Source organism: Ascaphus truei, chromosome 4, assembly GCF_040206685.1.
Source record: "Ascaphus truei isolate aAscTru1 chromosome 4, aAscTru1.hap1, whole genome shotgun sequence".
NCBI classification, from domain to species: Eukaryota; Metazoa; Chordata; class Amphibia; order Anura; family Ascaphidae; genus Ascaphus; species Ascaphus truei.
In genome coordinates, this window is record NC_134486.1 from 387,730,803 (window position 1) to 387,747,115 (window position 16,313).

The 16,313-nt window shown below is 40.7% G+C and overlaps 1 protein-coding gene across 3 annotated transcripts in view; it reads left to right on the top strand.

Annotated features, from left to right (window-relative positions):
• RCAN2 (regulator of calcineurin 2) overlaps positions 1 to 16,313 on the top strand; it is a 194,918-nt gene that overhangs the window by 122,608 nt on the left and 55,997 nt on the right. For all 3 annotated transcript variants that reach the window (XM_075598532.1, XM_075598534.1, XM_075598533.1), the window contains one exon: positions 15,683 to 15,856. In XM_075598532.1, the coding sequence (XP_075454647.1) occupies positions 15,683 to 15,856 (174 nt within the window). The remainder of the gene's footprint in view (positions 1 to 15,682; positions 15,857 to 16,313) is intronic.

Here is a 16,313-nt window from a genome sequence, read left to right on the forward strand (position 1 = left end):
TACATACATACATACACATACACATACACATACACACATATACATAAATATATATATATACACATACATATATACACATATCTATATATCTATAAATCGCTTGTGGTTTTATAGGGTAATAGGATATATACCAGCACTCTTTTAAAATGTTCAAATAATATATTGAATTTGTGTCATTGTGTCGGTGTTGTATTATTATGCAACAATATTTTATTTATTTATAAAATGTTTTACCAGGAAGTAATACATTGAGAGTTACCTCTCGTTTTCAAGTATGTCCTGGGCACAGAGTTATGATGACAAATAATAATACATGGTTACACATGCAGTTACATTAGTGAACAGGGTATACATTATATACAAGACATTATATGCACAGTTAAAGATAATATATATTATGGGCGTATATAACAGTTACAGACCAGATTAAAATGTTTTGAAAGAACTTAGACTGGCGGCGGCTGTGAGAGTCTCCGGTAGGTTGTTCCAGTTGTGGGGTGCATGGTAAGAGGAGGAGCGGCCGGATACTTTGCTGAACCTTGGGACCATGAACAGTCTTTTGGAGTTACATACATTAATAACATACATTATTATTACATAATAAGTATAATTATGCTGTATTTATGTTAGATGTAATTATTCCAACATCTGTATCGAAAAATATCTTTTGCAGCCAGACAATTGGTTACTAAAATTAAAAATGTTTACACGGTTTCAAAGAATAGCCTTACTTGAAATCTTTAATTAATTTTTTTCAAAAGGATTTATATTTTTAGAATTGCTGTACAAAGGGGAATATTATTTTTAGACACACAAGTATGTCCATATTAGTAGATAATTATAGTGTGATTTATAGAGTGGAACCATCTCTGGGGGAAAAAAACAGTTAGGATTGGATCGGAAAATGCATATTTTTCTCTTTTGGGGCACGATTCACACAACTCTGTTAAGTCAGGTCAAATAATGTGCCGTTACCGACATTATTTTCCTTGAGTTTTACGGGTACCACAGAGCTAAAACTATGTAAAAACAACGGTCGTTAGTGATCTCATTAGCACAGGCTTTACCCCATGTGATGTTAGCACTGCCTTGCGTTAGCTTCAAATAACCTGGCGTTAAACCTGTCTTACCCAAAGGCGGTGTTACTCCCATCAAGACCCTCAATAGGTGTTTAATTAAAGCTCTAAAAGAGAAGACAGGAGAGGAAAAGAACCCTGCAAATACCAATATGATAGGTAAATCTTACCTAACTGTGATCGTACACTTATCCAGACTCGGTAACAGACCTATTTCAGGATCTGGATGTGAGTAACGCCAAGTTTAGCTCTGGCCTAAGTAACATCTCATTAAATCCCTGCATTAACTATAACGGAGCTCTGCGGATATGCGTTGTTAGAGGGAACACCTCTTTCGCATATCATTGCCACTAATGCCAGTTATAGTAACGCACAGGCTTGTTACAGCTGAAAACAGCCCTTAAAGCAGCTTACGTTAACACCTCATTAAGTAAATAACAGAGATTTGTGGTTCTAGGCTGTGGTTTGATATTGAAACATATTCAACCAATGCATGTGAAAGTAAGTAGTGGGGTTACAATGTTTTTATAAGCTTTAACATTTCCCTTGAAATATTTTCTTTAATAACTTCATTGTGGACTCATTAGTAATACGTTCCTGTAATGTGCACCTCGCAGTGAATTAAAGCTTTCTTATCCTGTCTAAGATTTGCGTAACACGTTGATGAAAGGTGTGGCTCCACCTGGGTTTTTTTTACTTCTAGGTGGAAAGCAGGGGGTCTCCAGAGCTGAACGTGTTAACTTCAGCTCCGGGGACCCTTTACTTCCTGAGATAATTGGCTAAAAGGTGCCCCGGCGGCACCCCCCAACAATGTGACAAGTTTCAATCTCCCGCAGAACGGGAGCCAATTGCAAGCCACAATATTATCTGTCACGGGGGATTTAACAAGCACGGGGTTCCGGCAGCACCTACGGAAGCAGGGGTCATCCAGAGCTGAAATTAGCATAGTTCGGCCTCGGAAACCCCGGGGGACTCTGGCTGTACAAGCACTTGCTGATCACATGCTGGTAACTGTTACATACGCCTATAATATATATTATCTTTAACTGTGCATGTGTAACCCATGTCCCCCCCCCCCAGACACTGACTGTATATCTAGGGTGTAGTGAGGGCTGGCTACATGTTCTTTGGTGGTATGCCGGTAACAGGAGGGCCTGAGTCTCCCGCGGTGATGTCGGGGATAAAGGACCAGGCTTCTGGGGTATATGCCTCCATCTTCTCCTTAGCAACGGTGCAGCGCATCTATCCTATATAACTTCCCAGAATGTGGGGTAGGACCCTTATAGAGAAGAACCCTGGTCCCATGGTAAATGCTCCAGAACACACACAGTCTCTTTGATAAAATAGCACAGTCTCTTTAGTGTCTCTTTGGGGCTGACACACAGCAGTTCATCACAGCAGCAGACTTCCGCGTGTACCAGTGTGCTCCTCCTCTCCTTCCCTCCAGTAATGTCTCCAGACAGGATGTCTGAATGGGGCCTCAATACCCCTGCCTCCACCTCCACCAGGGTAGGCCCTGTGGGTGAGGCTAGATCTCTTTCCCCTCACCCCCTGAGCAGGGTGAGGGCATTGGTCCACCTTGTCTCCTCTCGGTCCTACTGCACTACAGACCACACACACTCCTCAGCTCCCATCTGATGCTCCCAGACTGACCAGCTGCCCGCTCAGCTGTCACAGGGTCATCTCTCCTTTCTCTGGGACAGCAGACACACTGCTCTCCAGATACTCCAAACTCTCAGCTCTCAGCACTGCACTCTTCCAGAGCCACACTCAGAACTCTCTCTCTTCATCACCAAACTGACAAGACTGACTCTTTCACAGAACTGACAAGACTCAACTCACACACACACAGGACAGCCCACTAAATAGATACAGCCCTGCACCCTATGATGTAAGCAGGACCTCCCCTCTGTCTAGCCTGCACAGAGCTCAGGGGCCTGCCTCTACCACAGAGGCGGGGCTTGGTGAGGGGGAAAAACCCATGGTCACTACTGGCGCCTGCCCTTACCAGGGCTTACTCCAGTAGTAGAAGGATAAGTAGCCCGTTCTGTTTACAGGGGGCTACACATGCAATGTCTTGTGTATAATGTATACCCTGTTCACGTATGTAACTGTATTTGTAACCATGTATTATTTGTCATCTTAACTCTATGCCCAGGACATCCCTGAAAACGAGCAGTAACTCTCAATGTATTACTTCCTAGTGAAACATTTTATAAATAAATAAATAAACACAGTCACATCACACCTAAAGGGGAAATCAAACTGAAAAATTACATACAAAATATGTTTAGGTGTCAGAGTTAGGTAACAAAAAAGTTACCAATCACAAAATTGTGGCCAAATAGGTACATTCAAACATATTTGGTGGGTTTGTCCCAAGATAACTGTTTTTGGGGGGAAAATAAGGAAGCTAATGAGGAGAGTCACAGGACTAGATTACCCATGGAATATAGAGACTATATTCATTTTGAGACCATTGGAGGATATAGAGAGGAATATGGACAAAGCTGATAATACATATTTTATCCTCGGCCTAGGCGGTTATAGCTAGGCATTGGAAGAAAAATGACCCCCGACAATAACAGCTGTCAAAAATAAGCTAAACTTTAATGACAATGGAGAAACTTATCCGTTTGGTCCAGGACAGGTACAACAGATTGTTGGCGATGTGAATGAGCTGTGATCTCTAATAGAAGTGTGGAATGGATGTAGCGAATTTGAATTAACATGTTACGGTATGTATAACAAAGCTTCGCTGTTTGTATTTTGTATCTTGTATTTTATACAGAAAAAGTATGGAAATGTACCCCTCCCCCCGCCTTCCCACCCAGTTTATTTTTTGTATCCCTTCCCCCCCTCCCCCCTTCCAAATTGTAATTTGTAAAAATTAAATAAAAATATAAGTTTAAAAAAATAAATTAAAAAAAATACCAATTCCCAGATATAACCCATTAAACATGTCCCCGGAATTACTTTGGTCCTTGAGAGTGATTTTAGTTAGTTACATTGTAGGTAAGGTTGAAAAAAGATGTACGTCCATCAAATTCAACTTATACTAAATTTAGACAACAGACACTTTATCCTATATCTATACTTACTTATTGATCCAGAGGTGGTGTAGTGGTCAGCGCAAGGTGTTGAACTCGAAAAATAAAAGCTAGTGGAAAATACACAAAATCAATGCATTAGATAGACATAGTGGGTCTTAGATCGAAAAGGGGAGGAAGGGGGTGGGAGAAGGGGAGAGAGGGTGGTGGAAGGGGGGGGGGGTGGAGGGCAGATGATATTAGTAAAATAAATTATATATCATATATTATATAATAATAGAAACAATAAACATTAGTTTCATTGACTCACACGGCCTAGTGTGAGACTTTTCCCTCAGAGAAGAATGGAGTGGATGGGATATTACATATATCCTCTAAAATGGAGGAATATTTAAAGAAGAAAAAACTCACACGGCCTTGTATGAGCCCCTTCCCTCAGTGAATGGTGTGGTCAATCTGAAAGGAATCAGTCTCGTCTTCCTTTCCAATGCTCCCAATGGAGGCAATGCGTGAATGAGCCTCCATTCTTCTCTGAGGGAAAAGTCTCACACTAGGCCGTGTGAGTCAATGAAACTAATGTTTATTGTTTCTATTATTATATAATATATGATATATAATTTATTTTACTAATTTCATCTGCCATCCACCACCCCCCCCTTCCACCACCCTCTCTCCCCTTTTCCCATCCCCTTCCTCCCCTTTTCGATCTAAGACCCACTATGTCTATCTATTGCATGCATTGATTTTGTGTATTTTCCACTATCTTTTATTTTTCGAGTTCTACACCTTGCGCTGACCACTACACCACCTCTGTTGCCGCTATAAGAAGATCCCAGGCTTCATCTTCTCCTTGGTCCAGCCGCAGAAACACAACAAGGGCTAGTATACACTCCCCTTTTTTCTTGGTGTCACACTAGTCCACAGGCGTTATATTTCCATACGTCATATAAGGTAGGGAGCGCCCCAGTTTCCCCTTTTGATCCAGAGGAAGGCAAACAAAAAAAATCAGTGTAATATCATCCAATGATATCTCATAGGGAGAAAAATAAATTCCTTCCTGACTGCAAGAATTGGCAATCGGATTACTCCCTGGATCAACATCCTTCCCATGTATACTTATTTGGTATATCCCTGTATACCTTTCCTTTCTAAAAAGATGTCCAACCTTTTTTGAACAAATCTGTTGTATCTGCCATCATAGTCTCCATGGGTAATGAATTCCACATTTTACCTGCCCATACTGTAAAGAACGCTTTCCTTTGTTGCTGGTGAAATCTCCTTTCCTCCAACCTTAAGGGATGACCCTGAGTCCTTTGTACTGTCCTTGGGATAAATAGTTATTTTGAAAGCTCCTTGTACTGTCCCTGAATATATTTGTATATAGTTATCATATCCCCCTTAGACGCCTCTTTTCTAATGTAAATAAATTTAATTTAGCTAGCCTCTCCTCATAAGTTAGATTGTCGATCCTCTTTATTAACTTGGTAGCTCTTCTCTGCACACAGTCTAGTTCCATAATGTCTTTTCTTTTTTTAAATTTTTTTTTATTTATTGTCAACATTTTTATAACAGTGAACATACAACACAATAAAATACACTACAAAACCAAACATCACAATACAACATACAAATTATAATAATCATATATAGATTGTTAAACAATAAATACAAACAATCACAATACAAAAACAAAACAAAATTCAATTAAAATAAAATCTGAGAACAAGTCCACTCTATATTTAGTAAACCCGTTTATCCCTATTATTCTCATTTTGGCAGATGATTCCTCTCTCACATCTTACAGTATTCTATTACCAGTGAACTCTAACCACGGTCGCCAGAGAAGCTCATATTTTAACCTTGTGTCAGTTATATATGAGAGTTGTTCCATCCTCATAACCTCCCATACTCTCGACTCCCATTGTTTCCAGTTTTTTCTAGTTGGCAGCTATAGTACATCTTGCTGCATTCAGCATATGTTTTAATAGAGATTTCCTAATTCTATGCCCTTTGACCCCCTCTCTATTTAACAATAAAATACTCGGGTCTTTTGGAATTCTAATCTTGGTTATATTAAAAATCTGCTCCACTATCCCATCCCAGAAACACTTTATTTTCTTACACTTTCACCAGATATGAAGCATTGTACCCACCTCCCCACACTCTCTCCAGCACTTGTCAGACGTTCCTGGGTAGCATTCGTTCAATTTTTGTGGCGTATAGTACCACCTGTACATTATCTTATATATATTTTCCAGTATATTCGTCGATATCGAGGAGGAGCTGGCATTACTCCACATTTGTGTCCATTCTAGTGCAGAGTATTCTTTACCCAGTTTCTTTTCCCAAGCTAGTACAAATCCTGGCTTAGGTTCAGCTTTGATTTCCAATATTGTTCTATAGATATACGATATATTATGCCCCCTAGCACCCAACAATACCAACGTCGTTTCAAAAGGATTCAACCTCCTCAACATATTTTTTAGATTTTTTTGGGTTTTCATATAGTGGACAATTTGCATACACTACCGGCACACTTTATTTGAGTGCGGCTAGCTCCGCAAGCCTGGGGATGCCCCGGCATGCTAGCCATGACGCGCGGTCACGCGTCATCGGGTGCCTGCGCCCCCTGCACGCGCGTCCAGGGCTCCCCGAGGGAGCCCTGGTGTCCCGCGATGTGGGGGACGGCGGCAGGGGGTTCCGGGGGACCCGGCGGACCCGGCAGCGGGAGAGAGAAAGCCCCGATCGGAGGGCGCTCCTCCGTGTCTTCGGCGCGCGCCCGGCACCCTCTGGCGCGCGCCAGGTTACTGCTGCGGCCGAGAACGGGCAAATGCTCAAATAAACTCGGCCGCAGCAGTATATTGCCATCTTTCTCCTTCTTTAAAATCAAACTGGTCCTGAAAATATTTAAAACTTCTGATTTCTCCCATATCCATCAAGTCTCCTAGTCTTGTTAGCCCCACTCGGCTCCACTTTTTAAATATTCCAGAGTCCAACCCTTGGGGAAAATCAGAGTTCCCACATATTGCAGTGAGAGGGGATGGGAACGTACAAACACTCATCTTTGGATATTTCATCCAATGCACATAGAGCTGCACCGATGGTAGGGTGTTCATAAAGATCTTTAGGTCGATCTATCTTCCTGAGCCAAGGAACCTCAATTGTATCTATATTTTTACAGTAGTTATTTTCAATTTCCACCCAAAGTTTATTTTTTGTACAATGATACCTTTCAAAAAGAGCGTTCACCTGTGTAGCAAGATAATACTTATTAATATTCGGCAGACCGAGTCCACCTTGCGATTTATGTCTTTGCAGTGTTTTAATATTAATCCTTGGCTTTTTAAAGTCCCAAAAAAATGTATTATTTTACTTTGGAGCATGGCAATTTATTGCTTGGGGACTTTCACTGGGATAGTATGGAACAGATACATAAGTCTTGGCAGGATATTCATTTTAATACAGTTAATTCTATCCACAAGATAATATTCTTATACCATCTTTTTAAATCATCTTCTATTACTTTTGCTAATGGGGTGTAATTAGCCTGGAACAGATCTTCTACTCTTGACGTTATATTTGTACCCAAATATTTTATACTTCTATTCTTCCATTCAAAAGGGAAATTTTCTTTTACCTGGGCTGCCAACTCTGCTGGCAGATTTATATCGAGAGTCTCTGTTTTTGTTAAATTAATTTTAAAATTAGATGCTAAACTATATCTACCTAGAACACTCATTATATTTGGTAATGAGACCAGCGGGTTAGTTATTAACAGCAGGATATAATCTACGTATAATGCGATCTTATGTCCTTTCTTACCTATTTTAACTCCCGTAACATCTGGATGATTTCTTATTGATTCTGCTAGCGGCTCCATTATTAGAGCGAAAATCAATGGGGACAACGGGCACCCCTGTCTCGTACCATTAAGTATATTAAATGAATTCGACACCTGTCCATTGACCTTTGCCGATGGGTTACTATATAGTTCCTTTACATACTGTCTAAACATATCACCCGTTCCTATACGCTCCAGCATTCTAAACATAAAATTCCACTGCACTCTATCAAAAGCCTTTTCTGCATCTTTAGACAATATCATAGTTGGAGTCTGTGTTTTATTGGCCTTTTGCAGTATATTTATAATTTGCCTAGTGTTATCTTTGGCTTCTCTTTTTGGTATAAATCCGGTTTGATCCCTCTTTATCAGTTCCGGTAGATATTCATTAATTCTATTTGCTAATATTTTGGCGTGAATTTTGACGTCTACATTTATAAGCGATATTGGGCGGTAACTTGCACAATTTAGTTTGTCCTTGCCTGGTTTAGGGATAACTGTTATATGAGCTTCTGACATATACTGGGATAGGTTACCTGTATCTCTCAATGTATTAAACATACTTTGAATATATACTATCAAGGAGTTGGCAAAGGTCTTATAATAAGTATGTGGCAGACCATCAGGTCCCGGACTTTTTCCATTGGGCAGATCTTTTATTACCTTTTCTATCTCCTCCCACGTTATAATTGCATCTAATTTAGCTCTCGCCTTGGGTGTGATTTTTCTTTTATTTTGAATATCCTTCATAAATATTCTATATCTTCCTATATATGCTCCCTAATCCTTTTCTGTACAGCCTCTATATTATAAAACTTTTCGTAAAATAGCCTGACCTCCTCTTTAATAACTTTTGGGTCCTGTGACATTACTCCGTCCTGTTTCCGAATTTTACTGATATTAAATTGGCTCTGTTTCTGCTTTAACTGGTTGGTCAGCAATCTATCCATTTTATTACCTTTCTCATAATATTTATGTTTAAGCCATAACAGCGACTTTTCTATTTTTGGGTTGCTAACAAATTAAATTTTCCTCTGGCTGTTATTAGTTCTGCTAGTATCTCTTTATCAGCTGTCCTCTTATGTTTTATTTCTAGATCTTGGACATAATGTCTTTTCTAAGGATTAGTGCCCAAAATTATATTCCATATTCAAGGTGTGGTCTTACTAATGCTTTATAAAGGGGCATAATTATATTTACTTCCCTTCCATCCATTGCCCATTTCATTTGCCTTTGCAGCTACTGCATAACTTTGGGCCCAATTGCTAAGCCTGCTGTCTACAAGCACTCCTAAATACTTCTCCATCAAGGATTCCCCCATTTTATCCCCATTTAATTTGTAAGTTGCCTGTTTATTCTTGCTTCCCAAATGCCTAACCTTACATTTATCTATACTAAAACTGCATCTGCCATTTACCTGCCCACGTTTCCAGTCTCTCCAAGTCCTTCCGGAGAGAAATGACATCCTGCTCTGATTCTATTACCTTACACAATTTAGTATCATTAGCAAAGATGGAGACTTTGCTCTCTATGCCAACCTCAAGGTCATTAATAAACAAGTTAAAAAGCAGGGGTCCCAGTACCGATCCCTGAGGTACTCCACTCACGACATTAGCCCAACCTGAAAAAGTTCCATTCATGACAACCCTCTGTTGTCTATCCTTCAACCAGTTTTCAATCAAGGTGCATACATTATTACTGAGTCCAATTTGCTTTATTTTGTACACCAACCTCTTGTGTGGAACCGTATCAAAAGCCTTTGCACAATCTAAGTAGACCACATCAACTGCATTACCCTGGTCTAATTTCCTACTTACCCCCTCAAAGAAACAAATAAGGTTAATTTGGCAAGATCTATCCTTCATAAATCCATGCTGACTATTACTAATAATTTTGTTTTCCATTAGATATTCCTGAATATTATCCCGTATTAAACCTTCAAGTAGTTTCCCCACTATTGAAGTCAGGCTTATAAGTCTGTAATTCCCCGGGTGTGATCTAGCTCCCTTTTTAAATATAGGCACCACATCTGCTTTCGCCAAACTTGTGGTACTGAGCCTGTGGAAATGGAGTCCTTGAATATTAAATGTAATGGTTTGGCTATTTCTGAACATAACTCCTTGAGAACTCTTGGATTATACATATATACATATGTATATGTTTTCTGTAAATACTTTGTTGCCCTTAGGGCTTATCTGTGCTTTGGGCCATTGCACAGGCCTGATACTATAAAGCTGGATTTACTTTTGGGACTACACCCATTTTATACCTGCATATTGCTCTTACGGGAGCTTTTATTTGCGGATCTCAAGGGAAGTACCACAGACCTACCCGGTCTGTAGGAACGGGCCAGAATAAGGGGCTCACCCCCTGAAATGTTGCTCAACTTTATTTTCACTGCACTTTTCCCTGTTGCTTTCCTGCCTTGCTTTCCCCCATCCCTTTTCATCTCCTTTGCCCCCTACCCTTCCTCACCCTTTTTTCCATTGATAATTGTGTAACTTTTCCCTGTTTGCCAATTGGAACAACATGCACCTCGCCTATTGTGCTCTGTATAATCTACACCCATAGCCATTTGTATATAATGTGGTTTTTTTGCATTCACTTTGTATCTCTCAGTGGTTTTTGCTAAAGATTTATTAGCCAGTATCACGTTCTCTGTGTACACATACTGATTTTGTACGTTCACATTGCATTTCTTAGTCTCCTTTATCATTACTTTATAACGTATAAAAATTTGTTTTTGCATACCCAAGTGACATTTATTCTTTATTTTACCTACAGTATGAGTCCTTAGAACCCAGTTGGAGTTTAGTAAAGATAAAGGTCAAACTCCCTGTCCCTAACCCCCACTCTTGCTGGTAGAAGGGTGAATTTATTCATTGTTTAATTTTTTTAGATAATTTTTTAGATAATTTTTTTAGATAATTTGCAAACAACTAATGTAAATAATTAATATTACATCAAAAATGCTTGTGCTATTGTATACAATGTATTCCCTGTCCTAAATAACCAATGGTTTTTGAGGCAAAAAGTGACACTGTGTGTTCATTTGCATGTCATTTCCCAGAATCCCTTGCTGCAGTGGAAGTGCTGTATGCTGGGTGATGATGGGGAAAGGCGGGTTGCAGACCTGCCTATGACATGCAAATGAGCATACAGTTGTATTTGCATATATATATATATATATATATATATATATATATATATATATATATATACACACAGATACATACATACAGTGCTCGGCAAATCCGGTCGCCCGGTTGCAACGGGCGATAGGATTTTGGCTGCTGGCATCTTCCAATTCTATATATATAAATATATATATTGAGGAGAAATACTGTCAGATAATAGGAGAAAGAAACTAATTCCATAGAAACTATCTATCTAGCTTGACTGAATAACACCTAACCACATGACTATATAGTAACAGTTAAATATAATCTGGTGGATCATTTAAACAAGGATGTCATAGAAAATGTTGCAATTCCCAGTCTGTATTCATGCCAGATGGTATCAAGGTTCCCAACATATAAATCCAGAACATTTCCCATTTATTGAGCCAGGTTATATTGTCCCTGGTAATCAGGTTTTGTAGAATTTCATCAAGCTGTGGGCCATTTTTAGGGTTTACTATCTAGTTGCCTGATTATTCTTTGACGTTGTGTTATTAGGGTCCTTTTCTTCCACCTAGACTCAGAGTGTTCTGATTGTGGGGGGTTTGGGGGAAAGGGTGCGGGGTTTTCAGGTGCAAGAGCACTATTTAAACAATGGCTACAGCATGGATTTACTCTTTGATAAAGCACCAACAGGCCACAAAATGCTTTTTATTCCTCTGTCTTTTGCTACCGTATGTGCTAATAAACCGTTATTCAACTGGCAGCCATTCAGCCCTGCAGTCTTTTCATTGCGCTGTGCCCGCTGCCTTTTTTCTTGCTGATTATTTCACATACAGCTGGAGCACACCAACAGAAGTCTGCACGGATAAGGCTCCCGTGAGTACCCAAAATCAGTCCTTTTTTCAAAAGAACAGTGGCTTATATTGTCATGCACTGTGGACTATATTGACTTCATATATTGTGTGAACTATAAAAAGATATTATCTAAAGGATAGAGGCATACTGTACATTATCTCTGTCTCTCCCTATATATATACTGCTGTCACACCACCTCAATCAAAAGGAATACTCACCGTCTGGGATTATAGAACCTTCCTATTTCAATGTACAGTAGCCTTTTTTTAATATCTATGCTCAAGACTCTTCTACATATATCTAAGAAACTGCACAAAGGTATTTTTGATGCACTAATTTTGGGCTATGCCTTGTTTTGCTTGTACTATGAACTGCATACTTCAATACCTATTTCATCAGGATTGCACAAGAAACCTTACGGTTGGGCTGGTCGAAGCATACCTCAGAGTTACTATACCGAGAACTCCTGCCATGCTTCCTCCTTTTCAATAGTGATAACAATCTTTGACACTTACTACTGGTGTTTACTTAATGGGTATGTGTCTTACTGAAAACAAGAAACAATGACAGGACACATCTTAATACACTTAGCTATACACATAACTATTTACAGGACTCACAGTGAGGACCCCAAGTCAGAACTCCGAAGAACCTGCTTCTAGAACATAGGGTGGAGCTATATAAACCCTCTATACTCCCTACAGTGACATCATTGGTCCCAAGACCTACAAGGGAAGGGCAAACCCTTCTGCATAGTCATCAAACATCACATGATTGGGCGGGCAGTAACCTGAGTGAGCCCACACCGTTAACCCATTAAGGCCGTTAACTCCTAACTGCAATAGTAGTCCCCAAAGGAGAGGGCAACATGTATTTCAGCACAATAGCAAGTATAGCGCTCAGCCAAGAGAGTGGGTCAAAAATTTATTCGTCCATTAAAAACGGAGGTCTGACAATCATAGTGCTTATCTTCAGTTTATCACTAACAGCACGCTTACATAAGGCACAGGATGGTGGCATCTCTAACATGTGAGTACACTTATAATTGTTCAACTCAAATGGTTCAATAGTGGTCCTGGAACTATCCCAATGAGGTGTTGAGGAGTGGGCTTATACCCCCTTACTCTTTCCCTTCAGGGTTATATTTTGCCTCTTTTAAAGACTCCATACCATCTGGGAGTTGTTTTCAGAAGAATACTCACCATCTAATTATTATTATACCCTGTTCCTTTGATCATTCTCGAATCTTTATAATACTTTACAGTGATTCGGCGCTAGAGCGCGTATATCACTAAACTTTCTATATGTACATGTATTTGGTGGTGGGTGGCACTGCTTCTTCACTGCTGAGCATGTACAGTGTTATTTCTGAATGTTGACGGATTCAGTTCACTAGGTAACATAACTATTCATTACATTAAGATGTCAAAGTCTACATCAAAACGAACAAATGTATGAGAGCATTCAATGAAAGAACAAATGGGAACCTGATGGTTTTACAAATGAATGATCGTGATCCAAGTGAATAAGTTGTGGTTTCTATGAAAGCATGTGTAAGAGAGCCTGCCTAATCAAAATAATGCAGGTGCGTGTCGGGTGAGGAACTGAGCATGTCTGATTCAAAGGGGCGCATGAATGAATGAATGAATGAATACATCAATGAAATAAGTTGCCGGTTCTTTCAAAAAGTGCACTCAACATTTAAACTTCGGAAAAACAGAACCTGTGTTTGCATTAATGCCATTGTTTATGTAACCCCTCTATTTACTGTACCTCAGACTGTACATCGGGTGCTGAGGTGTGAGTCCGTATGTCTACGTGTATGTTAGATGCCACACATGTGGAACAAGTATGGGGACATAACACTTGGGTATATGTATATAGCATACTGTATATATTGGTTTATCAATCAACAGTTAACAGTAACCTCATGATCCTTAGGAAATAGACTCACCACATACAAGTCACAGTACAATTCTTCGTACAATCTCCATACAGCGCTGCGCATGTGTATGTGTTAAAGTCAACCTAATAGGCCTCCCAATCGTGGCTGGTCAGTCCTATATTTGAGGTACCGGTACACAATTGGAGCTCGTGTTTCATAACTGTGTGTAGCAGGCCTGTACTTCGCAAAGGTTTGATTTGGTACCACTGTATCCTATGATCCATCGAGGGATCCCCCTCTGTTTGCAGACCCTTCTGCTTCCAGGTCTCTGCGGCTGGGTGATCCAGATCTTCAGGCTGTCCTCCATCCTATCAGCCACTGCAGTCTCCACGTTAGACCTGTTCTCTGTCCTATCAGCCACTGCAGTCTCCACGTGAGACCTGTCCTCTGTCCTATCAGCCACTGCAGTCTCCACGTTAGACCTGTCCTCTGTCCTATCAGCCACTGCTGTCTCCACGTTAGACCTGTCCTCTGTCCTATCAGCCACTGCAGTCTCCACGTGAGACCTGTCCTCTGCCCTATAAGCCACTGCAATCTCTACATGAGACCTGTCTTCCGTCCTATCAGCCACTGCAGTCTCCACGTGAGACCTGTCTTCCATCCTATCAGCCACTGCTGTCTCCACGTGAGACCTGTCCTCCGTCCTATCAGCCACTGCAGTCTCCATGTGAGACCTGTCCTCTGCTCTGTCCTATCAGCCACTGCAGTCTCCACGTGAGACCTGTCCTCTGTCCTATCAGCTTCTGCTGTCTCCATGTGAGACAAATGCAGGTGCCTCAGAGCTGGCTCTCGATCGAGCCTTACTCTTCCAGGCCTGGGCAGATCTGCCCTTACTGTCATGGCTGCCTCCCTTTTAAAGCTCACTCTCCCTTTTAGTCCCTCCTTCTTCACCAGCCTTTCTACTGGCTTATCATAGTCACATGTCAATTGGAGAGGAACCTGCTAGGGGGCAGGGCACATGTGTTGCTGGGCAGACACGGGGGGTTACATCTATAATTATGGCTGGTGAAACAACAGAGGTTTCAAGTTGAAGTATTTCTTAGCCACGTTGTACTGTTCTGTATTTGCAGTGTATGTGTGTATATATATTTTAATTTATATCGTGCCACCAATGTATGCAGCGATTTACCAAAGACATGGACTGTGAAAACAGTGACACTGAGTTTGAAGCAGGAGAACCTGTTTCAAATCCCATCGTTACCTCCTTGTTACTTTGGGCAAGTCTCTTTATCTCACTGTGCTTCAGGCGTCAAGACATAGATTGTAAGCTCTACGGGGCAGGGACCCGTGCCTGCAAAAATTCTATTTACAGCACTGTCAGCGCTATACAAAAAGAAACAATGATTAATTCTCTGCCGGAGAATGCAGTGGATGGTTCAGATATGTTATATAACATTTCAAATGTAGGCTCATTGCTTTTTTTTTTTTTTTTTGCACCTCTTCATTTATTTTTATTTGTTTCATGATGTGCTTCATTTTCTTTCTCCCTTCTACAAATATTATATGGCCCGTAGCTTAACTCACATAAACATAAATATGTGAGGGAACCGCTAATGAGTTCCAAGGGACCCCCCTGCTCAGGTAAGGTTTAAAGAAAAAATAACTATTTTGTGGGGGTCGGAGCATTGCGGCTTTTACACCAGCTCAGATGTGGCAGAGTTATTGATACTGTATACTTGGCGCGGAGATGAACACGCTTTGCCTAAAGCCTGCTTCTCGGCCCTACTTGCGGATATCTCTCTAATTTACCCTTCGGGCTTATTATTCATTCTGTTCCCCCTTTTTTTTCCCAGGAGAAATTTGAGGGCCTATTCCGAGCGTACGACGACTCCGTCACCCTGCAGCTTTTCAAGAGCTTCCGGAGAGTGCGGATAAATTTCAGCAGCCCCAAGGCAGCAGCGCGAGCGAGGATAGAGCTTCACGAAACGCAGTTCAGAGGGAAGAAATTAAAACTGTACTTTGCACAGGTAGGACGGCTTTGTGCAAAACAGGATTTTTAAAAAAAAAATATGATTGTTCCCCGTCTCTGTAGCCCAGCTTTCAAAATCTAAGACCTGAAACGGACTCAATGTAGAAGGACCATGCTACAAATGGCTATATTACTCATGGATTCTTCATTATCCCTACTCGCCCATGAGAGCAGTTTCCGGAGGCGGCCCTATGGGAGCAGAGGAACGTATCACTGTGCCTTCTGCATGTTTGCAGAACCGTACTAACCTGTGCTTCCCTCGACTTTCTCATGTGAAGTTTTTGAGGGGTGAAGGAGTAGCTCGGCGGTAATGGGGATAAACCTGTTTCAAGTCTCAGTATCACCTTTCCTTGCCCAAGTCACTTTATCTCCCTGTGCCCCCGGAACCAATATTAGTAATCTCCAGAGGGCAGGGACTCATTAGGTCTGAAAATGTATATTTAACACCCTGTATA